The sequence below is a fragment of the Seriola dumerili genome, unplaced genomic scaffold (assembly GCF_002260705.1).
Source record: "Seriola dumerili isolate Sdu_G_001 unplaced genomic scaffold, Sdu_1.0 BDQW01000169.1, whole genome shotgun sequence".
In the NCBI taxonomy this organism is placed as follows: domain Eukaryota; kingdom Metazoa; phylum Chordata; class Actinopteri; order Carangiformes; family Carangidae; genus Seriola; species Seriola dumerili.
Window position 1 is genome coordinate 2,840,519 of NW_019174424.1, and position 27,116 is coordinate 2,867,634.

Here is a 27,116-nt window from a genome sequence, read left to right on the forward strand (position 1 = left end):
GGGCTAACTTTCAGCTGCAACACATTATACATTACAGCAGCGCACTCCAGTTGTTAAGAGACCGCGGCATCCTCTCCGTGTGATCTCCAGATCTGTCAAACAGCGGCCTGCTCTTGTCAGAACTCCGCCTTGACTTTTTCACTCTGTACTCCCGCATGAAAGCCATCCTTAGAGAGCTAGAAATAGGTGTTCGGTGTGAAGGAGAAATGACACCGAAGAGAGAAAATACTGCAGAGGAAATCTGTATGTGTGAGTGAGTGTGTGTGTTTTTTCACGTTCCTTGCAGCCTCAGCATCCAGCCGCTGCAGGTTCCAAGGTTTTACCCTGTTGTTGAGGTCAGAGATGGACTCCTGATCGCCGCCTCCAACCGCAACAGTACAGAGGCAGAAAGCCTCAGCTCCAGATGTGAGGATAGGAAATCCCATTTAGAAACAAAATCAGGTTTGTAGCTCAGGTATGAACATACCCACACATGCATTCTCTCTTCTCTCATACATTCACACATAGACTGTATATGTGGGAATCTACACTGAACAGGCAAAAATCACACACCTGCACTCTCATGCACATTCTCCAATTTCCACAAATGGACAGACAGACAGACAGACAGACATGAAGCAATCTGTGCACACGTCCTTACATGCAGTTCCCTGTTTCCCCCGTCCCAGCTCCTTTTCCCCTTAAAACACTGCCTCTTTATTCTCGATGAGCGAAAAAAAGAAGAAAAAAAACACTCTCTCTTTCTGCACACACACACTTGCAGAAAAAAGGGGACTTCCAGCCACTGAGAAATAGCAGCGTAATTACCGGTGCTCTGTTGTCTATCAAGACCTGACCTTTTCAACATGTGTGTGCCGTGTTGGGAGCGGTGGGAACCGGCGTGGAGGAAGACAAGGGTCTCCCCGGCTCTGTGGTGGTCTGACCCAACCTCCCCCCTCCTTTCTCCACTGCAACTCCCCTAAAACTCTGGGAACTCCCACTGCGCCCCCATGTTCTTTGGGTTCAGAGACTAGAAGGGGAGAAAACGGCTAAGCCACAAATCAGGCTCTTGGCAGGGGGACATCAAAGGCGGGACAGGACGATGTGGAAAGGACAGGGGGAGACAGAGCTGCCCTGTCTCACTGCCATCCCAAGGGGATGGAGGAAAATGTGTAGAGCGCAGACATTATAGTGGCACAAATGTAAGCTTTCTGTTGGTGCCAGTGGGAAAATAACTGACTAGTATTGCCTTACATGAATCTGGCCCTGAAATAAGGACATTAAAGAATGAAACATATACAGGGACATACTCATAATAAACATGAGAGTTTATAGGATTATACATTAATGGTGAGTGGAAAGAAATGGCTTTGACTTGTAGAGAAAAGTCATCCAAACAAATAGCAAGAAACTGATATCATGAGTAAAAAGTGGATGTGCGATTCATAGGACAAAATGAGTAAAAAAAACTACATTTTTATTAAATGGGTCACTGGGCCCAATGACAAGTCATCTTTACGTTGCCACATGACAGACAAGTTCAGCTCTCAGTGGGGGCAAACAAAGCTGTCCTCAGAAATGTATTAGGAGCCCATAAGCCCATAATTACTCCAATTGGCATGTCAGTTATTTACCCTTCCTTCTCCTCTTGTCTTTCACTAGCCGTGGGCCGCCCCACTGATGGTGTAGGGACCACGAGATGGGGGTCCTACTGGTGGTCGTGATGATGGTAGTGGTGAAGTGTATGTGGGAGGGGGCAGGATCCTGTATCGGGGGGATTAAGGAGAGATTTCCCGACCTGAGCGACATTAGCTATCCGTGACAGAGATGAAGAGCAAAGAAGACTTGGAGGGAAGGAGGAGGAAAGAGGGTGTGAGGAGATGAGGAAAGGTGGCAACGGCTTGAACCATAGATACCACTAAAAGAAAACCTCTTGGTGATTAAGACCAGTTAGAGAATCAACTTTGGTGCACCTGGTTACTCACCGTGCCATCATCCCCAGGACCCTACACAGCTTGAGGTATGACACATGTCAGGGCCCTGAAATTTGTATAAGATTTTCCTCAACACATTCTTATAGCAACCACACCTAACTGAGCCATGAAAGCATTTTACCTCCAGGAGAGAAGTCCTGCCCAGTTTATGGGCGGTACTGTGATGCCGTTTCGCACGAATCGTGGTAACGATTAATGGTGGTTAATGTGAGCCCCCTACCATAACAAGCTCCCAGTTAGCTCCTCTGGAAGCAGCACCATAGCTGCTTTTAAAAAATAATTACAGCAGGTTTTTGGCTTTTATTGTTGTTGTTGTTATTATTGGGGGGGCCATAAAAGTAGTACCAGATCCAGATCCAACACTGAAGGATGTATGTCAGCAAGGGAAGGAGAAAGAAAGAGAGGAAAAAATGAGAAGACAGGACGGAGTGAGCAGGACCCCCATTCCTGTTTTTCCTGGCATTCTTTCTTTTATTAAATAATCAGCAGTAGAAAGTAACAAGAAAAAAGGGGAAAGGTCTCTGCCAGAAATGAACTGGAGATGTCACCCCCACATGGCGCACATGCTTGATGCCATGCAATCTATTCTCTGTATGACTAATGTCACAGTTGCATGCATGCACATGTGTGTGTGCATATGCACTCAGAGGTTTATTGTAGCATCTAGCTCCAATTAGATAAATAACATCTTTTGGTCCGCGAGCCTTTGATTCCAGCTCATACTGTCATTATGGTACACAGACCAGAACCATAATAACGCCTCTCCTCCTCCTCTTCCTCGTCTCCAAGGACTCAAGATGAAGTGTCAAAATCCAGAGGCAGAGGGAGATCACAACAAACTGATTATCAACAGGAAGTGGCTCCATTATAGGCTTAAAGATAGGAGAGAGTGGTCTCTGGTTACAGCACTCACTCAAATCCACACATTCCTGCAGGGTTTAGAGAGAGCCGGGTCACCCCCGTGGACCCCCACAGGCTCCCCAGCCACTGCCTCAGCCCAGGGGCAATGCTCAGGGTACAGCTGGGGCCGTTGAATGGATCTGGGGTCCTTGAGGAAGGACTGGAGGGTTGTGGATGTCTAGGGTGGCCTGACAATCAGGAGACACTTGACAGCATTTGCCTTGTGACTTTGCACACCTGCAGTGAGGGGCTGCGTTATAAGGGATGAGGCGAATCTTCTGGTATGGTAGGAGAGACTTAGTGAGGCACTCATCTAATAGAACCCAACACATGTTAGTCCCAGAGGAGGGATGCCAATCGAAGAAAGTCTCACCAAGTCCAATTTGGAGCATCGCATCTCAAAAACTGAACATTGATTTAGAAATAAGAGATGATTTAAGTGCAGGAATCCCAAGAGCCTGAAGCAAACGATTCAACCAAGATGTCTCAAAGCTAAAGATCTATTAAAAATATCTGAGTAAGCTTTTGAGACCATTTCCTAAACAGCCCTACTGGGACTCTTCACTCATTGCATTCCTTCATTTTCCTAATGTGATTAGAACATAGTTCAACTACTTTTATGATCTGCACTCAAAACCCCAACAATTCCTCAGAGAGTAGGAGGCAGTGAAAAAAAAAGGAACAATTGAGACATTTGCTGAGCTGCCTCCCCAGGGAGTGAAGTCAGAGCCGAAGTGAAGAGATGGATTGTGCTGGGTCGGGCTCAACGTGGGCTGGAGATTGCAGAGTCATGTGCATGATGGAATATCTCACTCAGAAAAATGCTTCGAACCCATTTTTTTTTTTTCCTTGAGCATGCTGAATGTCGGGAGAACATTTCAGTCTTTTGTTTGTTTTCTCTACACATCGTTTGGAGGAGAGTCACCAAGGCTCAGTTAGCTGGGAGCAGCTTTGAAACCGAGGCCAAAACTGAGGCGAGGCAGGGAGGCCTGGTCTCAGTGTTGGTACATGTATACATGTGAATTATTTACTTGTCGTCCAGCAGGAAATGAGGAACGATAACAAGCTTGGGAAAGAAAGGCAGAAAAACAAACAGATGGTATCTCATCCCCTCCTTCATTTCTTGCTTTCTCTTTTTCTCCTTCCTTTTCTTTAAGGGAGTCGGTTGTGTCCTAGTGAGGACAAACAGCAAAGGATGTGTCACTTCAAAGTCAGTGGCAGGAAGAGGACATAATTTCAAAGTAAATAATTTCACTTACTCACAGTTGGCCCATAATTGTTAGTGTTACGAGAAAAATGGTTGCCTTGTTAAAGGGGAACTGAATCGATTTTACATGTCACAGTCTGTTTACAGGTGTTGGAGTGCTACTGCACATGTGAAGGTAGTTGTATAAAGCCTTTTGTGGCTCCAGAGGGAGCTATGCAAAGTCTGATAAATTGCCTTCTGTGATGTCACTTGCCTGCTCTTCATCTCTGATTGAGGTACCCTCATTAGCCACTACCACCAAAACAAACCCAAATCGCTGACCAAACTATCAGCAGTTGAGTTGCATTGTCGGTAATGTTGGCGCCAAGGAAGGTGATCGTGTGGAATAATGTGTGGTCAATGCTACAGGAGCTAAATTGGTGGAGGGCTCTTTGCTCTAATGACGCCAAAACTGACCACCAAGTTATTCGGTCGTCACTATATAGAGCGGCTGCTGTTCAACTGAGCTGGACCTTGTGATGATCTCCTGACCCATTTTTTGACTCTCCTTCTCCGCCTGACCTCAGAGCAACACCCCCTCTCATCCCTAACCTTTCAATCCCATCAGCCTCACTATTGCTCAATCACCTGTGACCAGGCCTGGGTGCTGACCTATGACCCCAGAGGGTCACGATTAGAGTTGAGAATCAGAGCAGCAGAGGTGGGGACCAGACAGAGATGAGATGCCCCTGGACCGTGAGTTTCGACCCAGCCAGGCTGAACTCTGCTCTGGAACAGTCAGGTCGCCACACTCAATATATCTTGACAAGAAAAGAGCTACGTATCAAAGGCAATGGTCATTAGTGCAAGTGATTGGGGGCTGATTTTTTTTTTTTTTCCACCAGGGTGTGGGGATCATGGAGGAGGGAGAAGGCAGTCAGAATCAATGGAGGTTGTAGCCTAGTGTTGGCAGGCATTTTAATTAGCCTGGATCTTCCCAGACAAGGGGATAGAAGGAACCGGAGATGGCGGCTATGGGAACACAGAGAGCAAGAGAAGAGGACAGGAAACAAAAGAGAGAGAATCAGGGAGAAATAGAGAGAGGGAGGGTGAGGGTCGCACGCCCAGGGGCTACACTCACTGTGCCAGATCTAAATATGCACCAAATAAAACATCCTCTCACGAGACCATGGGTGGCTGTGGCTGGTTATGGGATGAGGCAAATACACATGTAAGCATGCCCACACACACATACCAAATAACTCCCAGACATCTTATCTTGTAAAATTTTTGGCAACTCTTATATAAAACTTGCAATTTGGAGGGATGTACTTAAGAAGCTAGAGGAGGCAAAATGTTCCCTTGCTGTGATAAATTCTTCAAAATTTATCTCAGTGGCTCTCAGTGGATTTCACACCACTCAGGAGTGCACTCAAAAACCAAGTGAGAGCATATTAGAAGCCCTGTCAGTGAAGCTGGCACGGCATTTCTTAACATTCCTCCTCCTCCTCCTCCTCGTGCATGTTCATCTCCTTCTCCACCTCCTTCTTTATCCTCTACATCCTCTCCATCTCCTCCTCCCCACCATCTCACTGAGTCGGGCCTTTTGTTTGTTTAGACAACAAAAAAACACGGCACTGAAGATACTCCAATGTGGGACTAGCTGGGAGTTGTAGTAGCGCCAAGCTGCAGCAGCAAAAGGGAGTAGGAAGGATGGTGCTGCAGTTTGGGTCAATCAGCCTCCCAGGTCACTGCTACTGCTGCTTTCCCCCTTTCATGAACCAACTCTATTCTGTGATAAATGAGAGTGACAACAAGGCACAACAAGCTAAAACTCAGTACAAGTGGTCAGAGGGGTTTGGCAGCGAAAGCAAGCCTGAAATCACTTAATGAGTAACAAGCTGCCTGTGAGCCAAACATGGAAAATCATAAGTTTGCACTCATAACAACAACTAGAAAAAGTCATTTCACGTTCAAAGAAAGAAATTTTATTAAAAGATATCAGTGTGTAACCTGGAGGCATGTAAAACATCTCAATGACTGCATGTGAGACTAAAAATACTGATCCAGAAGTTTTTTTAAACTGTAGCCTTGAGTTTCTTCAGTTCTGCAAGTGACCTGTTTGACTAGTCTGCAAGTGATCCACAGCATTTAACTAATAATGGAAATAAAATTAGTTCACATCTTACCATCAGACTTCCACAGATAGGAATATATTGGTGTATGGTCTATTTCCTGTCTGTCATATGAGCTAGATCATCACTGAAAATGTCCTAAAAAAATTATCTCTAAAAAGGAGTGAGAACATTGTTTTAGTTAAACAGAGGTGTGCCAAAAGTGCTTTGAATGGAGTCATAACAGGTACTGAGGTCCCATGTCAACAGAACCATCTCCATGACAACTACGGCTCATAACTGGATGGAGTCTGCATCAGTTTGCGTGGATGGAGAGCATTCATTCACACAAAAAAAAGTGGACATTGAGCTGGGATTTTTTTGTCAAACCACCAAAATGTCCTTCTCTTCCAAAGAATGCCTTTTTGATAACCTTGGTATCACGAGAATGAAAATTCAACCTTAACTGACCTGAGTTTGTATGTGTGTGAGTGAGTGTGTGTGTGAGTCCACAGCACCTGATTAGAGCGGGCCACTACTGGGCCATCCTGGGTGGGCCAGTTGAGGACAAATCCTGGCACTGTTGCATGGGTAGTAAGGTGAAGCCTTGCTACCTTGGCACTGTGCCTGTGTGAGACTGAGAGAGCACAACCAAACACACACACTTTCACACACTCTTTTACTGTCTTTTAATTTAGCTCACGCAGGTCTGTGTTTGCTTTGCTTTTTGCTTTCACAGTCCCATAATCTGTAACACAGCTCCTGTGGTCCCCACTGTGCCTGTAACACTGAGAGCAAAAACATTTCACCTGCTATGCTGACATCAGTTCAGGTGAGGGTGCATGCACATTGAAAGCAGGACGATCATCAAATGTGGAAAGGCCCAGCCATCAACACTCACACGGTCAACAACAACCAACCAAAAAGGACATTTTAACCATCGATCAATAACTAAATAGTACCATACAATTTTCCCTACTGACAAATCTACACTGAACTTTAGCTAAATGTACAATTTAGACGTTTAAAGATTATTTACTGCTTGTTCTTCAGAGTTTCGGGCCACTTAAGTTGTAAATCATCCAATCTTCAAACATATGTGACTTTGGGGTGCATTCACAGCATTGCCAAACAAAACCGATAGCAACCTATTAAAAATATTGTCCATAAACTAGCCTACCATTTGAACATCAACATGATCCTAAACATAACTGGGAGAATTTGAAATAATTATCCAGGACAACACAATATTTTCCAGGACATTTTACTTTTTCTCTCATTTACCATATGTTTTCCATGACTGGAAAACTGGTCAACTGGTTTCCAGGTTTTCCAGGACACATGGGAACCTTGTAAAAGTGAAGCCTTGACCTTGGAAAAAGTAGTTTGACTTAATCATTAACAAAGGTTCCCTTATTAGCCTTTTTCCAGAACCTTCAGCCATTTGTATCAATCTATCCTTCCTTTGGGTCTCGAGAATCACCAACCATTTCTCAAGCTGCAGGTTTGGTTCGATACATAACTGAAACACCAGCGGCATCTTCTCCAAGGAAGCCAACACAAACAAAAAGATGAAATTGTGAATCAAGAAAACCTGCTGGGAAAAAACTTCATGAGTCAGCAGTTTTAAAATTATGTAGTCAAAATGCATTACTGTCAGTGTGGTCTGAAACAAAATCACAGCATATAACTTACCCAGTGCCACATGCAAGTGTGTGCATTTGCAAGAATGTGGACACATCTTGCTGCAAATCAAACCCTGCAGCCGTTGCTGCCTTTGCGGATGGAAGAGAAATACCTTTTTCACTGAGCAACAAACCCCAAACTTGTGTGTTTATGTGTGTTAGCGTGTACTGTCCAAGTGATGAAGGTGTGTGTGTGAGTGTGTATGTGCGGGGAGGGGGGTACTAAACTCAATGTCGGCGAGTTGGGGGCACATTCCTTAGTTGATTTAGTGGGCATTAAGATGAAGAGGAATGTGTCAAAGCTGTAGGCGCTTTAGTCCACTGTGGTGTAAACTGGCTGGGAGGAGCTCTGAGGCTTTCTGACAGCTCAGACTGATGGATGACTGACACTTGGCTTAATGTGAGAAGGATGGAGAACAGAGTGGAGTGGAGGGAGCCAGACAGAGTGAGGGGGATGGAGAGGAGGTACCTGTTGGAAGAAATGCAAAAAGTGTGATTTAGGAGGACAGTTTGCACTTTAAAGAAAGAAAAGTGAGATTAATAGAGGTATAACATCTAGGGATGCAAGGGTGTAGATTTAAAGGGCATGAGATGAGATAAAGGGAAAGAGAGAACTAAGTCCAGTCAGGAGAGGAGGAGAGGATGCCAGAAATTAGGATAAACGAAGGGAAAAGAATGTGAAAAAGAGTCACATTCACTGTGGGACAAGGTGGGGCTGATCAAGTGAAAATAACAACTCAAATCAAAAGGATTTCAGAGACTTATCTTTATTTGCTCAAGATGGTTTGATAGTTCAAAGAAATACAGAGATACAGAGAGAGAAAATACAGAAAGATTCTTTTCTTAAGGTCCCATTTTATACAACATCAGTCGCTGGGTCAGTTGTGCAACTTTTGACAGATTACAGTAGATCAAAGGAAAGGAACACAAGTGTATTTTTTTTTACCTCTTTCTTTTATATTATATATATTTATAACATAGAAGTCATGTCTTAAAAACAGCTAAATCAAACTGTTGTCTTGACCCAACGTTACGAACTCTAAAGTGGTGCAAAAGCTTTCATCTAGCAATATAACATAGAACAAAATCAGCTTAAAAAAGCATCAGGTAAGAGGTGTGTGTGAGTGTGTGTGTGTGTGTATCTGTGTCTGTGTTGAAGATTTATTTAGTCCTGAGACAGTGTAAGCATATACAGTATGGTTGTGTGGTTCATGTCAGTGTGTTTCAGACTCTGCTTGTGTGTATGTGGACTGGACTGATAACACTACTGCACCTTTGGAAGCTCCACACGGCTCACACATCAGACTGAACCGCTTCAGGGAATATTGGGACAGAGAGGTTTTGTTGGGGAAAAAAAAAGCAACTTGTAAATTAATTTGGCTGTCACACGCCACATTATATTAAAATCTTAACTCAACATATCACTGCCTCTAACAGCCCCCCCCCCCCAACCCCCAAACTGATAACAGCAGTACACTTAAAAAGCACTAAAAATGAATGAAACAGCCAAGAATTTGTTTTTCCTACCTCTACATCTACATTTTAGGGAACAGAGGTCAGTGTGGTGCTGGTCTGACTTGACCTACAAATGGCACCGCACACACTCAGAAGTGAAAAAAAGGCAAACAACAGCCAGCGAGCAAAGAAATGTGGACTCACTTCCTCCCGCTGTACGTAAACATGACTTTTACTTCCTTCTTATTTCCTGAATTCCTCCATACGTTTCATAAATTCACAAAAGTGCAAACGCCGTTCTTTGTCAGTCTAGAAGCATGCATCATATACAGTTGACACACTGTATATATGACTCAGAATATAATGAGCTGAATGATCTCTGTCCTCGCTCTGAATTTCACACTCCTGCATGTTGTTGTTGACATAAAGCTACGTGACAGCACAGGTCAAGTCAAAGTGCACAAGATCAAAAGAAAGAAATGCGCAAAATGGAAAAAAAGAGGCAGGAAATGAGCGCCCTGTTATTGTAGATGTAAAACCCATGTCCTTTACCCCAAATCGTCACCCCTTCCCACCCATCAACCAAAACTCTGATGCTGATGTTGCCCACCCCTGCTGGTGGGGCCCAGAAGGGCCGGCCTGTCACACGGTGAGAGAGATGAAGCTGTTGTATCTCTGGATGTTCCTCTTGAGGATCTCTGAGCAAGGCCCCAGCACACGCTCGAAGCGAGGCCTGTCCAGCTTCACACACTTGAGCGGACCACGGGCGACTACGGTGGCTGCCCTGGGACGGTTCAACAGCAGGGCAATTTCACCTGGAGGAGGAAGAATAGGAGGAAGACAGGACAATCAGCTGGGATGTCATTAAATGTGTTCCAAATCTGCATAGTTTTGAGAGTCTGTAAAAAATAACAATGTCGGTATTTGGAATGAATGTTATCTCAGCCTCAGTAATGTATCTATGAAAGAAATAATTATAGCTGCTCTGATTGTCTGCTTCTTGTTTTCATTTTTTCCATCCTGTTCTGTTTTTCGAGAGACAGCAGTCTGGCAACGAGCAGATCCAAAACAGCATGAAGTAGTTGTATGCTAGCAGAGAGCAACTTCCTGGAGAAAAGGACTAAATCACTGATGACAGTTCATTTTGTGATAGTAGTCCAAGTACTTTTACTCATATTTAGATTTATTGCACTAAACATTGAGAGTAATGTCAAATATTGGTAGAACAATATATTGTGTTTAAAACTGAAGTGATTGGTCGCCTGATCAATTAATCAAACAAAACAAAAATCAACATTTTTTAAATTGATTTATAATATACTATATATCATTTTATAAGGGAAGATGACATCTACAATCCAAACTGTTTGATGACAAAAACTGCTTAAGACTCTCTGGTTAGATATGAAAAACTATTGCTATGTAGTTATATAGATATATCAACAAAACATATCCAGGCTACACATTATTACAATTTAATCAACTTTTGACTTTCTCAGCTATGTGACATGCCTGACCTGCTATTTTTTCACAGTTTATATTAATATGAGTAAAAGGCTCCATTGGCCTACAGCCACTCACCAAAGTAGTCAGAGGGTCCGAGGCGTCCAACCTCCACATACTCCTCATTGTCAGACCTGCGCTGCAGAACAGAGGCTATTCCCTGAAGACAGAGAAGAAAAGGAGAGTCAGGGGAAAAGAAAGAAGAGCCAGAGACAAGAGAAAGAACAAGGTGAGAAGGGGAAAAAAAAAGGGGGGGGGGGGTTGGTGGGAAAGATGGAAGAAAGGAGGAGGGAGAGAAAAGGAGGAGTTATTTAGCAAGGGGCTGAAAATCATCGGGAGGATTAAGCCAAGGAGAAATTCCTTTGCTTCAGAAGAACACAGGTGCACAGGATTTAGGCCGCTTTTCTGTGGGACGGACACCAGCTCTGTGGGATGCGTCTGAGCAGAAACAAGAAACGACATACACTCAGATATTCCAACGGGTACGTGATACAAAATCTGATCGGTTCTGCCTTGTTTCCTCCAGAGTGTAATAAATACAAACATCTAAGCCCATTAGAGGCTATGCTGATTCCTCAGTGTCTCCACCACATAATCCCCTTTATCAGCACTAACCCACAAAATGGAAACAACTGTATTGTCCAAGACTGAGGGAGCTCCAATATAGTGTCCCTAACTGACCCCAAAACACTAACACACTGCAAACTCAGAGTGGCTCAATAGCATGTCCCTTGCTAACTTAGAGTGCTATACCACGTGTTTGCATACACACACAGCGAGGCAATGACAAAAAAGGAGCACACAGACACAGATGGAGGCAGAATGAAACGCAAAGCCACATACACACAACCAGTGAGAAAATCAACAGCTGATGACTGCTGGAAAGTCAGGCTGGATTCTATGACCAACTACGCTACGCATATTATGATCACCCGCTGGTATGTGTGTGTGTGTGTGTGTGTGAGTGACTCATCTAAAAAGTATAAGGGAGGAAATTTGATTTCCGTTCACTCTGCCCAACAGATGATAACAGTTCATGTTGTCGTATCTTGCAGCTGTTAACAAACTCTGTGTGTGAATGAGGACATGTTCGAATATCTATCTCTGCACATGCGCTGCCACAAAGCGTCTGGAGTCGCACTCCATGCCCTACATTTCCACACTAACATGTATCTGACAGACACTTGATGACTCATTTCCTTGAAGCATGGTGTATGAAGGAGATATGTATGTTTGACATGCATATGTGTAGACGGAGGTAAAATACTGTTTGTGCTTTCAGTGTCGATGTCTAGACATTCACAAGTACTTGAGTTCAGCTGGAATTGGTAGCAGGTAAAAAAAAAAAAAAAAAAATCAGTAGGGGAACTTCCCAGCTTGTCTTGGACCGCCTGATAAAACAGACTTGACCGTTCCAGCGTCTCTAATCCTTCTCTGCTCTCTCTGCTCCTTGTGCTGACCAGGCTTATAATGCTAAATATGAATATAATGAGCCTTAATGAGAAACCCCAAAACTGCCAGCGACTCACTGCAGACATACAAAGCTGAGACTGTATTTCACTGAAAGGGATGTGTGTGACTGAGTGAGTTTGTGCTTGAAATGGACTGTGGAGAAGTGGGGGAATACTGTTAAAGTGAGTTAGGAACACCGTGTGAGCGTCACTTCCAAGTACTACCTGGCCAAACTGCGCTTGTGATGCCATTACTGCAACACATGTGACACAGCAGGGTGGATTTTGCTGTGGAGAAGGGGTTCCCTTCACCACTCTACAATAGAGCAGTGATACTGAAGCGAATCGTGGCTGAAGATGTTGAGAATATAGAGCTTATTCGTCACCTTTCGAGTTTGTGTCTCCGCAAAAGAGGATAAGCTGCACCGTGCTCTGCATATGTAACTCGCGAGTTGCCGGACATGGTCGTGCACATGATCAACAGGAGGATTCATGTTGTCTTGTTCACGGATGACCATAGAAATAAACAAAATGTAGCAGAATTGTATCATATCTCTCAAACAACCAAACAAAAAAAACAAACAACTGAGCACTAATCTGGAAACAGACCTAAATTCACTTAAAATGTGGGAGGTTGTTTTAAAACATGGTTTGATAGGCAAAATAAAAGTATACAGTATATTCAGTCGTTCAAAGTATGAATTAATTTTTTTCACATTTAAAACCCGTTTTGTCCAAATGATCAATAATCAGTAAGTTGTGTGTTTTCTTATTATTTTTCAGTCAGGCTTGTTTGAGGAAGTGGTGAGTGTTACCAAGATTAGTAGAAACGTACATGTAATATTTGCGTAGTTGCCTGTGAGTATTACTTGCAATACTTGCGTGTGTAATTGTGTATGCTTTCAACTTGATTTTGACGAGCTCGACAGATGATGAGGATCGCAGCCAAAATTACAATCAACTGGCTTCTGTGTAAATTTTGTCTGATTAGGCCTTAATGATTAAAGATTAACCAGTCCCAGTAGCTGAACTGATCAGCCAGGACAGTTATCTGAACTTTGCTGGGCACGAGACTGAAGACTAGAGGCAGGTAACTCCCTGCTACACTGGGTCCTAGTGCTGCTCCAGACTGCTGCCTAACTCCTTATGATCATACGGCAGCAAGCGGCGAGAGAAAAGCCTGGTGTTTCACAGTTTGCATTTGTGGTTGACTAAAATGCTGCTATGCTGACCAGTTCATCTTTTCATGGCATACTCTGTGGCATTTAAGCCACAATGTGAACACAGCATGAAGAAGAAGACTACAGCAAAGGCAAATACAGCCTACAACATCACCCGGAGGAAGAAGGAAATGAAGACGCTTAAATCCTCAACAGACTGACTCAAAGACATGGGATTAATTATTATTGATCTGTATTCCTCTCATCCAAAAATTCCACTCTCTTTAGGTCATCTTGGGTAGCATCAACATGACCATGAGTTGCATCCAGCTGGGGACCATTGTTGCATGTCTTACCCCATCCCCGTCTCCAATCGTATTCTTTTATCTCTGCTGTCTGCTACCTAATAAGGCATAAAAATGCTTCAGAAAATAATAATGAAAAACACTCTACTACAGATAGTTAACCACGGCTGCTGTGTGAAGGTTATTGCATTAACTTTTCATAAGGAGATCAAAGAAGAGTAATCCCATAAAATTATACAACTGTCTGCACCATCTCCCATGTTTGATCTCGAGAGTAAATACTGCTGTGGCCACTTTTAATGAACTTCATTACGCCGCACCAAACAAGCAGCTTGAGTTTAACAGTGGTATAAAACAGAGAGAGATGTGAATGGGGAGACACCGAGGGGGATGGGGCATTGAAGCTCCTGTGTTTACAACTAGTTGATTCCTCTCCTTTCCCTTCATGTCCAAACAAAGAAAGTGAGACAGTGCAGCACCATCATGTACAGTAGTTCATTCGTGAACAGGCCTCATCCAGTGTGGTCTAGATAACCATCTCAAACTGTACCATCCCAGGGGCAGCGCTCTGCTCCACAGATATTTTCTTTTATAAACATCGGAGATCCTCCTCACCACGCTGGCCGGCACAGGGTGTGAGGGACTGGCAAAAACAAAAGATAAAAGAGGTAAGACAGACACAGAGAGAGGAAAACAAAAAGAAAGTATGAATGAACGAATGGATACTAAACAAGTCGCAGAGAAAGAGAGAGAGGGGAGCGTGAGCCAACTGAAAAGCACAAGTAAGAAATCATCACTACTAAGTGGTATCGCTGGTCACCCGTCACAGTCCTTAACTAAAATGCACATTCACACCCACTCATACCTAAACACATATACCACACACAGAGCATAGCGAGCCAGCTCGTGTTGCCATGTCAAAGTGTAGCTTCTTGCATGTAGGAAGTATCAACCTCTGGGTCAACAACAGGCATAGAGAGAGGAGGGGGGGGGGGCAAATCAGGGAGGCACAAGCAGAGATGCAAGACGAAAGGTGATATCCTCAGTAGCCTGTTGGTGAGGCCACCCGGCATCAGCAGTGTCTGCACCTTCTCATTCAAACGCCGACACACAACAGACACACATAGATCGCTTACTGAACACACTTGAAGACAGCAGCTCTTCTCACAAGACCTGTTCTCCTGCAGACACGAAACGGCCTTTGAACCGTTTTCTTCAAACAGAAAATAACTCGAAAATGGTTTAACGCAATCAAGACCTGTTAGTCTTCACCTTTGTTCTCGTGTCTCTACACTTGCACACGGACAAAAATGACTTAATTCATTAACTGCATTGATCTTCAGTCTATAAAAGTGTTTGGCTCCATTAGCTTAATTGCATTTCTGCTCATACACGTAGGTTACAGTAACAGGCGATCAGTGACCCACAGAGGATTTCTCTTCTGTGTGACCCACTGGGACCTTTTAGATCCATTCAGCATGATTACTTCTGTATGGGGTCAAAGGACAAATATGAGACGAACACATTGAGATTGATGATTGGAGGAGACGAGAGTGAATGAATTAGCAGAGAGGACAGAACGAGAACTAACAGCCCTCACCTGATTTTACTGAATTTTCATCCAGAGGCTAAGAGTAAAAATAATCTGGTTTCAGAAATAAAAAACAACTTTAATTGTGTCATGTGAATAACTTACCAAGGCACACTTGTATCATTCTGTATTTAAATGTTATGAGGTTAGTTTGGTTGTAATATATACAAACTTTAAAAAGCATTTATCATTTCTGTAAATGACTAACTCTAATTCTGTTTAAATGTTTAATGTGAATGAAAGGCAAATGATGATTTGTGTAAGACTCAGAACACACACTGGTCTTGACTTAATTAAAGACCTTTATAGATAGATAGATAGATAGATAGATAGATAGATAGATAGATAGATAGATAGATAAGATTCTTTATTGTCATTGCATTAAAAACACAACGAAATTAAGTTTGGCAGCAATCCTCTTGGCAGCATAAGGGAGCAGGGGGACGCTCACTGCCAGTTATTGCAGGGGATCTCCTTTTTAGTGCTTGTTTGTTTGATTATTTATTAGATAGTAAAATCTGCTGCATTTTTTATAAAGTTCAACAGTGCCCGGCTCTTGTTTGATTCTTTTATGTTCACATGCTGTTTGTCAGAACTTTGCTGGATATTAATTTATTCATCGATGAAGGCGGCATGAATGAAAGTTAAAGAAAATAAAGGGAAAGACAGTTGGTCTGACTTTTAATTAGTGATCATAATCAGGCAAGAGTGTAATGTAAATGTTACTTGGTTAACATAGTGGCAGATAGTAAAGTTAATAAGTTGACAATTAGTAATATTACTGCTTTTACAGAGATAGGAACAGCACACCCTCCACACTTTTGTCCTTTTCAATACAGTTTCAAAACTCTCACTGACGTCTTCCTCTCTGATGTTCGACAAGTTTATGAAAGACATGCTGCTGGGTCTGAGTGTATGGGCATGAGGAAGGAACAGAGTGCATGTTGGATGAGTAGAGGCATAAGCCCTGAAAAAGGGAGGGAGGGGAGGTTGACGCAAGGGAAGGTGAGGAAGAGTCTTCACGGCCCCAGAGTTCTGTAAAGGCTTGTTTGTACAGTGTGAGAAAAAAAATGTAAACATGTCACTTTTCATTAGGGCCCCATTCCTCCAGGCAGGCAAAGAAAGTGATGTCTCTATACCTCCCTTTTGTAAATCCTCCCTATCAGCAGCATGTAATTAGTGATTGTGGGGTTTGTCTTTGGCTGATGCTCCAAAACCGCAGAAACAACAAAAGAGAGTGAGAAGAGACAGAAGAAGAAGAAGAAAAAGAAGAAGAAGAAGAAGAAGAAGGGGGGGGGCAGAATGAGAGAAATGGGAGAGTTTTGATTGAACAAAGAGCTGACATTTCAGTCTGGTTTGATCAAAAGAAATAAAGGTGTGTACATGATGAAAAAGACTCACAGTAGGAGGATGTGCTCCAAGTTGTGGTGAGCCTGATCTCACTGTGTGACGAACATAAAATCTCTCTCTCCGCCTTTACATGTGGTCCTTTTTGAATCAACCTCCTCTCTACCCATATGTCCCTCCCTGCTCTCTTTTGACTCATCCTTCTCCCTCTCTTTCTGTCTCTCTCTCTTGTCTCCCTCCCGGGAGGCTGGGTCTCCTGACCCCGTGTGAAAGTCAGCAACACACATTCCACCACAGTCCACCCTGCTCTGGGAAAGTCAGGCCCTGCTACATGAGAGACAGAGAGACGGAGAGACGGAGAGACGGAGAGATGGCGAGCGAGGCAGGGACAGAGTGACAGAGAGAGAGCTTATTGGAAAATGAAAGATAGACGGGAGAAAGAGATCGAAGAAAGAGACAAATGCTGTTGTTGGGGAAAGAAAAAGTAGCAGTGAGGTTGAAAAGAAAGGTTATGCTTGTTCAAGAGACGCTTAGGAAAGTTTGCCTCTCTTCCTCAACGATGAGTGTGGGCGCATCATGCCTGTTTAAAAAGAAATGATGAGCCTCACAGCGTCTGGTGTGACACACGGCAAACTGGAATTTGTTGGTTGCCTTCCCATCTCTCTTCCTTCCCCTCTGCCTCCTCCGTCTCTCCATCCTATAATCCCCCAGATTCTTCTGCATATTTTTGCCTTTCTCCTCTCTGGGGTGTAAAAAGTCTCAGATTGATGAGTCATGCATTGCTAACTGTTATATTTGTGTTCTAAACCCCAACTGGATTCATTTTTCTGCATAGTCAAACTGCTTTTAAGGGATTTCTGCAGCTTCAGGAAGCTTCAATTGGAGGCTTCAAACTTGACCAACACTGGTTGGATAATGTGAGGTGTATGTGAGATATATACAGTGCAGTCTATAAATATTTGGATAGGGACACATTTTTGTTGTTTGGCTTTCTACTCTAGCATAAAATGAAGTATAAAGTGACAACTGTCAGCTTTAAAGTCAGACTGTGGAACTTTTGAAAAGAAGAAATAAAACATTGCTCTTCTTACATTTGAATACTTGTATTTATAACTAATAAAATGCACCCTTGTCAATTCAATACACTTATGTGGTCAAGTATGAATAGATGCTTATGGTGTCTAAAGTTAGCAAAATTTATAGACATGTATATGTTTCTGTACAACTCACTTTGCTGAGTAAGTTTGCTGGATTTATGACTTTTCTCTACTTGTGCTGTCGTTACACAATGTTTCAGCATTTACCATTTTCCAGTAAATGTTGCTAGTGGCCTTTATTGATGCTATTCAGTCGTCTTCAGCTCTTGCTTGTTCTGGGGGTTTTTTGCCTTTTTTGATTTTTTTGCCTTCAGTTTGGTTTTCAGCAAGTGAACCACATGCTAAGTTGGACTGATTGGGGGTTGTGCATAAAAAGAGCCACAAGTGCTACAGTGTTGACACAACATGGATGTGAGCTCGCTAAAACCTTTACAGCTCTAAGTCAGAACTTTAGGTTTATGGGCTGTAATGTATATATTTGAAGAGAGGCATACCTAGGAGAGTGAAGGGATGGAGGAGAGGAGGATGGAGAGGAGAAGAGGAGTGTTGTGTTGGATGGGAGAGCACAGAGAGACAAAACCCAGATAAGGAGTGATACCTCACTCAGCAACCTTGATAAAATCCTACCCTGGTTTAGCCCAAGGACTCTTGATGGACATAGATTGAGCTGGACGGACATATCTGAGAGTAAGAGGGGAGAGTAGGAGGCAAGGACAAAACGACAGTAGATTGCACCCCCACCCCTCTTCACAGAGCCCTCTTGACTTGACCCTGACGATAGCTGTGTAAGTATGGAGTTAATCAAAAGTGTGGTAGGATGACAGGCAGGGGGCCCTTCATGAAGCTGCGCCAGGGGCCCCAGCTTCACAAAGCCTGCAGTGTCGGTGGGGGTGGGGTGGGGGGCGTGGGGAGGCTAGTCTATGCACAGTAATAGAGGTTGAGGGCCAGGACAGGGGAACACCACCATGTAGTCTGTCTGCTGGTGGTAATAAATAGGATCAGTTCCGATCTCAGCAAAGAGCCCACCAGCGTCTCTGCATGATGACATGTACATCAACCCTTGTACCCACCTGATGACACATACACAGTCTCGGGCCCCACATGTCAACACATACAGCTTACAGGAAATGTGACAGTAAAGAAAAGTTACCACACATAATTCCTTACTAGCACCCTTACTACTTTTTCTACAAGAAAAAAAAAAAAAACACTAACAAAGACTCTCTCTCACCCACACATGCACGCACGCACGCACACACGCACGCACACACACTCACACACACACACACCTTACCTCTGTGATAATGAAGAAGTCGTCACCAGGTTCTCCCTGCACCACTATCTTCTCTCCATCCTCAAACTGAACGGGCTCCAGGGCATCGGCCACAGTCAAACGTTCCCACTTATCCAAGGACTCTGTGAATGGACAACACATACGGGTCAGTAAGAGCAGTGTGTTAATTACACTCATCACAGCACATTTACAAACGTGTTTCTGTTTATGTTTCATGGTCTGAGGGGCTGTCTCTTGCTCAAGTCCAGTAAACTGGTGTGAATGATAATTCCTGCCTCAGGCTAATCCAGTCTTTCACCAGGGACCATTACATCTCTGATCCCCCCTGCCTCCTCCCTCCCATCATGGTGCACTGTGGTGTTAAAACACCTTTAAACTGTAAGACCTCAGCTCTACTGATTCTGGGGGTGTGGTGACAGAGAGCTGTTGCTGTTGCTGAATATTTCCCCTCTGTTACTGTAAGAATGTGTCTCAGTTACACTCCAGGGACAGGACACATAATTGCACGGATTTGTAATAATTAAGTTAAAATTAAATTTACTTCAGTGGAATCCAATATTTTATTAAAACTAATTCAGATTCAATGATAAGTGAACATGAAACCTTGCAAGAGATATGTATTTCTATGGCTCTAGTACATTTTAAAAACTTAAAAATCTTTCAAAAGATGTAGAGAATTGACCATTTGTGAATGAGTACTGCCAAAACCTGTGATACAATCTATCTTTTTCAGTTTTTGTTGATCTCAAGAGCCAGTGGCGACAGCTGTCTTTCCGACTGTCCAACCACACGTACAGTGACGTGGTTAGCCCGGGATATTTCTAGAAGCTGTTGGTATTCACACAGAAACCAAAAACACAGACGGTCACACATCTTCACTGGGAAAAATGTTCCAACCAAAGGAACTTTGAGCAACGCAGATGAGGTGGTATTTATAAAAAGAGCATCCACTAATAACTAAATATCTCCACATAGAAGATTCGCCAAATGAGCTCATCCTTCTTTCACAATCCATCAGATTACTGTTGCCTAATCTTAACAGTCTATACATCTACGTGTGGAATGTGACTTATCTGCAGCGAAAACACACACTAATCTTTAGCTTTGTCTAGATGAAAGGATGATTCAGTGTCTTGATTTGACTAAGGCCATGAGTTAGAGGCATAAAACTATAGCAGAATCTCTGCATCTGAGACTATTGTCTGCTGATGTGCTCAGTAACTGATCCCAGTGTGTCTATTTGTGTGTGTGTGTGTGTGTGTGTGTGTGTGTGTGTGTGTGTGTGTGTGTGTGTGTGTTCCTAAATGTGTATGTACTTAGGATTAACTAAGGTGAAGTCTGGTGGTTTGGAGGTGTCCAGTGTCCCCTCCGGTGGGGCCGTGGTGTCTGCCGGCCCCAGATGGATGTCTTCTGTCTGGCTGCAAGCTAAAGGCAGCAGGTCCTATAGAGGCGATCCTTAACAGCCCGGCAGGTAACGTGATACACAAATGTGGTGACTAAAGAACCGACATTTCACGCTTCGCAGAGCCTGCACCCACTTGGATCACCTTGCTACACACACATATATATTACACACAATTGGGGATGTTGAAGCCTCTGTATGTGTGTTTGTGTGACAAAGAACATGTTGTTTCTCCCCACCCCTTCACTCCACAACATCAAGGGCTTGTACCCAATTTCGTGCCTATCTCAAAAATCAAAGACAAACAAAAACACTCCCGCCCCCTACCCCTCCTCCAATTCAAAGAGGTAGAGCAGAGAAGCAGAGCGACAGAAAGAGGAATGAAGAGGGGAAAAGCACTTTGAAGAGAGAGAGAGAGAGAGAGAGAGAGAGAGAGGCGGGCGCTTGAATACAGGCCTCGACAAGGCTGTCAAAAAGGGAGGCGCAGAAGAAAGGAGGTGAATGAAAAGAGAGCGGACCTTGCAGAGACGTTCTCCTAAGACCTGAATTGAGTGTGTGTGTTTACTCAGCCAGCTAATAACTCTGTACAGGGGGCATGGCCTTACTCTATACACCACACACACACGATCAAGTGGAAAGGGATGAGATGTCAGTTCCAATTGCAACTCGTTTTGGAAGTCTGAATGAATCTCATTCGTTTCTCCAAACTCAATGGCCTGTGTAGGCTGGTGTTATCCAAATTCCAGTGGGAAAAGAGAGGCTTAGCTTAACTCCCTACTCTTTAATTGTCCACACAGCGACAATGCAGAGTGTGACTGGCTTTAGTATGAACAGAAGATTAGGACTGTACACACAGACCTTACTCAGCTGTGGGCCTTGTGTGACAACGTGCGCCTGTGTTTATGTGTGCTAATCTACAGTATACAGTATATTGCACTCAGCAGATTTAACTGCCTGCACTCTGGACTCTCTGACCTGGTGTTGAATATTAATACGTAACATGGCGCACACGTGCAAACGCAATCATGCTTCAGCATATTCATTAAACAAGCAGAAACAAACAAAGGGATGCAACCGCAGACACCGTGATCCACGTACACATATACGGACTTACCAAGGATGGAGACCTTGCTGAGGAACTCTTCATACATCTTTCTCTTCCTCAGTGTGCTACCCTGTAAAGGAAACAAACAAAGGAGACACATTTACCACATGGACCCACTCTCACTGAAATTGTGTGGTGATGCTGCACACGTATGGTAAAACAATAATTTTGATTAGTCTGCAAAATACTGTGATCATAACGTCTTGTTTCAAGGAGTAGAGCGGGTTTATTGCGGTTTGGTACCATAACATATAGTTTTCTCTTCTCTCATTTCTAACAACTAGTATTTTTCACAGTCTTCAAGTCTTGCTTTAGAAAGTGTCTCTCATACTGTCTTACTGTCCTAATCTGAACAAATTTGAATAATTACTACTTTGCGAAGCTGCTACTAAGAAAGAGCCTCACACAAAAGCTGCACTTTCTTGTCATAGAATTCGGATTGAGAGTATCTCTAAATGACAGCTATCCTTTTTTTTTTTTCCCACACTTCCATTGAAAAGATTTCCTCGTCTGAGGTTGATTAACTCCATCCATTACACTTTGCGTGTCATTATGTTTCACCGTGTATGGTCTTCGTTGGATTTCTTTCTTTCTTCTTCACTTGAACTGAGAGTTTTACAATTCACTGTAACTTTTCTTCTCACATCATGTGGAACAGAGACACTTAATGCCATAGCTGACTCGAAATTGACCAAATATGAAATATGGAAAGACAATGAATCTACACTACAGGATAATATATGATTACTAGATCATAGTTCATGGGGTCAGACTTATGGAGGTGTGTATGAGCTGTGTGGTAATGTTCAATGCATGTGTGTGTCTGTGTGTGTGGCCCACCCCACCCACCAGGCAGGGGACTTTCCCCTCTCTGCCTCTGCCATGAACATCAGGTGCTTCCTGACAAGTCTAGACCCAGAGGACCCCTTCCCTAACTGCATTTTTCCTTTTTTCCCTCCTTCATTGCACAGAGCCACTCAGCAAGAGCGGGAACATAATGAGAAAAAGAGAGAGTGAGGAGAGACGATCTTGTCCGCCCTGTGTCAGCCTTTGCATATGGAAATGATATATTGAGGCTTGGGGTGTCTTTAGTGCATAAGTGCCTGAGTCCCGCTGCTGCCTCTAATTTCATATAATTTCACATTTTGTCTTAAAAGGGGAGAAAATGTTCCCAAGTGAGTCAACGTCAAACTCAAAATCGTAAACAACTTGATTAAAGGAATTCTAGCCTGCATCGCCTCCCTCCTGGATAAATGACTTGAGTCTGTGTGTATCTATGTGTGTGTATGCAGAGAGAGAGAGAGCGAGAGACAGTGTTTGTGTCTGTGTGTGTGTGTGTGTGTGTGTGGGGTGTGTATGTGTGTGTGGAGCACGCAGTCTGGTTTTAGTTCTGCCACTTATGTTTCGTTGCTGTCTCTGCAGAGACGAAACTTCATGCTCATTAAGCAAGCAAATGCAAACACTCACACATGTATACTCTACTTTTAACACAATCTCACACGCACCTACAAACACACACACACACGCACACACAAACACACTCCATCCTCCACAGAGATGTTGAGCTGGGTTTCATATCCTCCCCATACGCTTGCTGAGCTTAAAGGTTTACCATGCGTACATAACATTACATTATACAGAAGGTCTGATTTATGTGACTGCAGGAAGGAGGGCTGGGTGGGCCAGAGCAATGTCAGCAACGACAGGGTTTACTGGGGTGGATGGAATGAAAATGATACTTTTCTAAATTTCAGATTCTAAAATTTCATGTTATCATTTATTTTGTTGGTTCACATCTTTTTTCTCTTTGCATTCTTTTTTATCTGCATCTGTCCTGATCCTTTCTGCCGACTTGGGAGGGCCTGAGCACATGTTTCATGTACAACACTCGCCTACTCCTGTTGGCCCTGACGTGTTCGCTCCTCCCGTGGTTAAAGATGAACCAGCTTCTGTGTCTGCTCGCTGACTTTGAGGCAGAATCATCAAAGAGTTAAGGTGTGGAGCGAAGCCAGACTAAACCAACCGCGCCTTACACCCCATCCCCATCACCTTCATCTCTGTCCAATGTGAAACACATACACACCCCCCACACACACACATACACACACACACACACACGCACACACACACACATCCCTCCTCATTTCTTGATATTATTTCTCCTCGTCTCCTCTTGTCTTATGTTCTACTTGTTGACAGTGAACTGTTAGTTTGTTAATGGCTTTGTCTCTGGCTGTGTGTGTTTAAATACCAAGATGACACAACAAGGAAGGTATTGTATGACTGCTGGCAACACAATGGAGAGAGTGTATTTATCACAGGGAATGGTATTACATTGTTTACTAAATGCCCTTTAGGATAAGAAGGAGTGGAGGAGGAGGGGGATAAGGTGGTTCTGAGGGGCCGCATTGGCTCTGAACAGAATTATTTTCATGATCACACAATCTGCCAATTACTTTACGTTTTGATTCATTGATTGATTGTTTAATCTATGCAATATCAAATAATTGTGAAAAATGCCCCACAGAAGTTCTGAGACCCCAAGGTGACACCTTCAAATACTGTATTTTGTTTTGTCCAACAGTCAATAAGCCAATTATATTCAACTTAAATGATATAAAACATTGTCATTTTTGCTTGATTAAATAACTGTAAAGATTTTCATTCATTATCAGACTTTTTGCAGTTGCAGTAGACCTTGTATCTGATTAATCTACAAACAATTCAGCTGTCCTCTAGAAAAAAAAAAGTCAGTTTTATATCACAATGAACTTCAATTGAGGATAAATTGGCATAATGGTTTGTGAACTTGACAAAAGTTGGAAACTTTTGAAAGAATAATGTTGCTAGAGATGGTGTCTAATTATTTACGTCAAACTATTCAGTCAAATCACACTTATTCATTTTACAATTTCCAGATGTGAAGATGCAGCTGGGACACAGGACAGGAGAGAGGCAGATGTGAAAACAATGAAAATGATGGTAGCGGCAGTGCACCTTCCAGAGCTCCTAACTAACTAGCTACAGGCACAGGCACTCAGAATAATTTTACAGAGAAACACACACACACACACACACACACACACAAACACAGAGATAGAGATAGAGAGAGAGAGCGACATGGAGAGAGAGAGAGAGAGAGAGAGAGAGAATGCTCACTGTGTTGGCCTAAGACATTGCCAGAATACCACACTTTATAAAAACAGCTTTACAAATCATTGACAGCAATAATTAACTACAGGTTCACATAATTGAATTCTGTTTCACCCCGTCTCCCCTCCTGCTGCTGCTGCTGGAATAAACGCAGGAATGAGAGCTGGAGAGGGAGGGAGAGAGGGAGGGAGGGAGGGAGAGGGGGAGAGAGATAGAGAGAGAGAGAGAGAGAGAGAGAGACAGAGAGAGCGAGAGAGAAAGAGAGAGAGAGAGAGAGAGTACGAATCCTCTCAAAGAAAGGTTACCAGGGCAGACTGTGCCCTCAGTTCAACTATGTGCTTAAGAAGTGACATGAGTGCCGGGCAGGCCAGTGCCAACTTTACACTGAGCTGAAAGGTCCAAAAACAAATCTTCTTTCATCTCTGTGGGTTCAAACAGTTTGACACAGAGCAGAATCTTCACTGCTGGTGAAGGCTTAGAGGCTCACAGGTGTTTGGAAGGTTAATTGGAGGCTATCTAATGTATTTGGAACAAGGTGTTAGGAACATTCGAGGAAGTATTTAGTTGGGCATGGAGACTCATATAGACACAGAGAAAGGCACACACACACACACACACACACACACATACATACACACACACACACACACACACACACACACCCACACACACACAGAGTAATTAGTCATTCTAACAACATCCAAAATGTGTGTGTGTCTGTGAGCGGGTACGACAGCTAGGGCAGAGCACCTTGTGTTTCCAGTTTAAACATTTAGACATTCCTGCTAGATAAGCTCCTGGAGCGGGAAGTGTGTGTAGAGGCATTAGAGTTGACCCTCTCTCTCCTCTACAACCCTCACTCACTCCCCCTCCTCTTTTACTTTTTTTTTTTTTACGCTTCTTCATCTAGAATCAGACCTAGAGAGACATTAAAATGGGAGGACACACTGCTGTGTGTGTGTTTGTGTGTGTGTTTGTGTACTTTGAGAAAAATATGAAACTATAAGAGTATTTAAGGAGTTTTAAGTAGTTGAGTGGGAGAAAATATTGCAAGTAAAGGACCATTAATGATAAACACGTGGAAAGTCTACCACAGTACATTTTTATTATCACAGTTATTCGATAATGGCTGCTGTTAATGTGTGTGTTTAAGGTCTCATTTTTTATATGTACCGGTGGCACACTTGTTAAAATTTAAGCAGCTAATACTTTCTTTGCCTGTAGGTGGCAATAATGATATGGCTGGTACTAGTGTTAATTTCAGTAACAAAGACTATGATAAAAATTATTCGTTGAGAACCTATTTTTCACAATGAAAATGAGACTAAAACTAAATAACATGAAACCCTTGAAAATGAGGAAAACTACGATGTAATGCATTACACATTTCGTCAACGAATAAAAACTAAGTGATGATGTGAAAGACGGACATATGGACATGTTTCATCTGAGGGAGGATACACTGTATCTCCTGATCAGTTAACAGTTTCCTCCGCTCCAAAGTTATTTGTCTGTCAGTAATGTTATCTGTTGAAGAAACAGATTTATGAACTAAATTCAAGCACAGTAAAAAACTAAAACTAAAGCTAAATCAATATCAGGTGCCAAAATTAACACTGGCTGGCCAGGGCTGCTGCCTGCTTAATGTGAATATGTTTGTAAGTGAGTTACAAGATGAGGTGTGTGAGGTGTATCCTTAATTTTGCACGTGTTATTAAAGTGCTTAGGTGCATTACAGCGTTCTGCAGCCTTTTCACTGAGAACAGGAGAGGCAATTCATTGTACACCTTCGTTACCTCTCAAACATCTGATAGTAGCAATTGATATTAACTTGAAATAATTGCTGCCTTACAAATTGTTCTGTTTCCTATCTGTGTAATTTAAATACACAAATGTGTTATATGATGACCATAGAAAAGGCCACAAGCAGAAACGTAATGGTCTAACAATAAAGTTGTTCTGTATACTACAAAAGTTGGTGGAGACTTCACTTCTTCGGACATATTCCCTTCTCCATGCACCAACCAGGCTGTTACACAATGATCAGCACTGGGCTGCAATGTGTGCTGGGAGCTTGTAATTAGCCCAGAGTGTACTGAAGTAATACGAATCAGTGTGTTGAAGTTTTTACCATGAGGATACGCCGGTAGCTGTCTCGGTCGATGCCCCACAGTTTTAGATCGGTCTTGGCCTTGACGGTGGCAGCTCTGGGAGTTCCATAGATCAGGGCCAGCTCTCCAAAACTACCTCCTTCTCCAATACTGGTCACCCACTCGCCGTTCACGTACACCTGCAGACGGACAAAGAAAACAGAGTGATGGATGGGGTCTGAAGAACGTCAGTCATTGCTGGATAGACTGTCATTTCAATCTCTCTACCTGTCCTGAGACACCCT

General features: G+C 43.1%; 1 protein-coding gene across 1 annotated transcript in view; it reads right to left on the minus strand.

Annotated features, from left to right (window-relative positions):
- Window positions 1–9,317: 9,317 nt before the first annotated feature.
- Window positions 9,318–27,116, minus strand: part of prkar1b (protein kinase cAMP-dependent type I regulatory subunit beta) — a 63,321-nt gene continuing 45,522 nt past the window's right edge. The window contains exons 7-11 of the mRNA XM_022752483.1: window positions 26,853–27,011; window positions 21,578–21,638; window positions 19,062–19,183; window positions 10,895–10,976; window positions 9,318–10,128 (exon numbers count right to left, since the gene is read on the minus strand). Of these exons, the coding sequence (XP_022608204.1) occupies window positions 9,956–10,128; window positions 10,895–10,976; window positions 19,062–19,183; window positions 21,578–21,638; window positions 26,853–27,011 (597 nt within the window). The 3' untranslated portion in view covers window positions 9,318–9,955. The remainder of the gene's footprint in view (window positions 10,129–10,894; window positions 10,977–19,061; window positions 19,184–21,577; window positions 21,639–26,852; window positions 27,012–27,116) is intronic.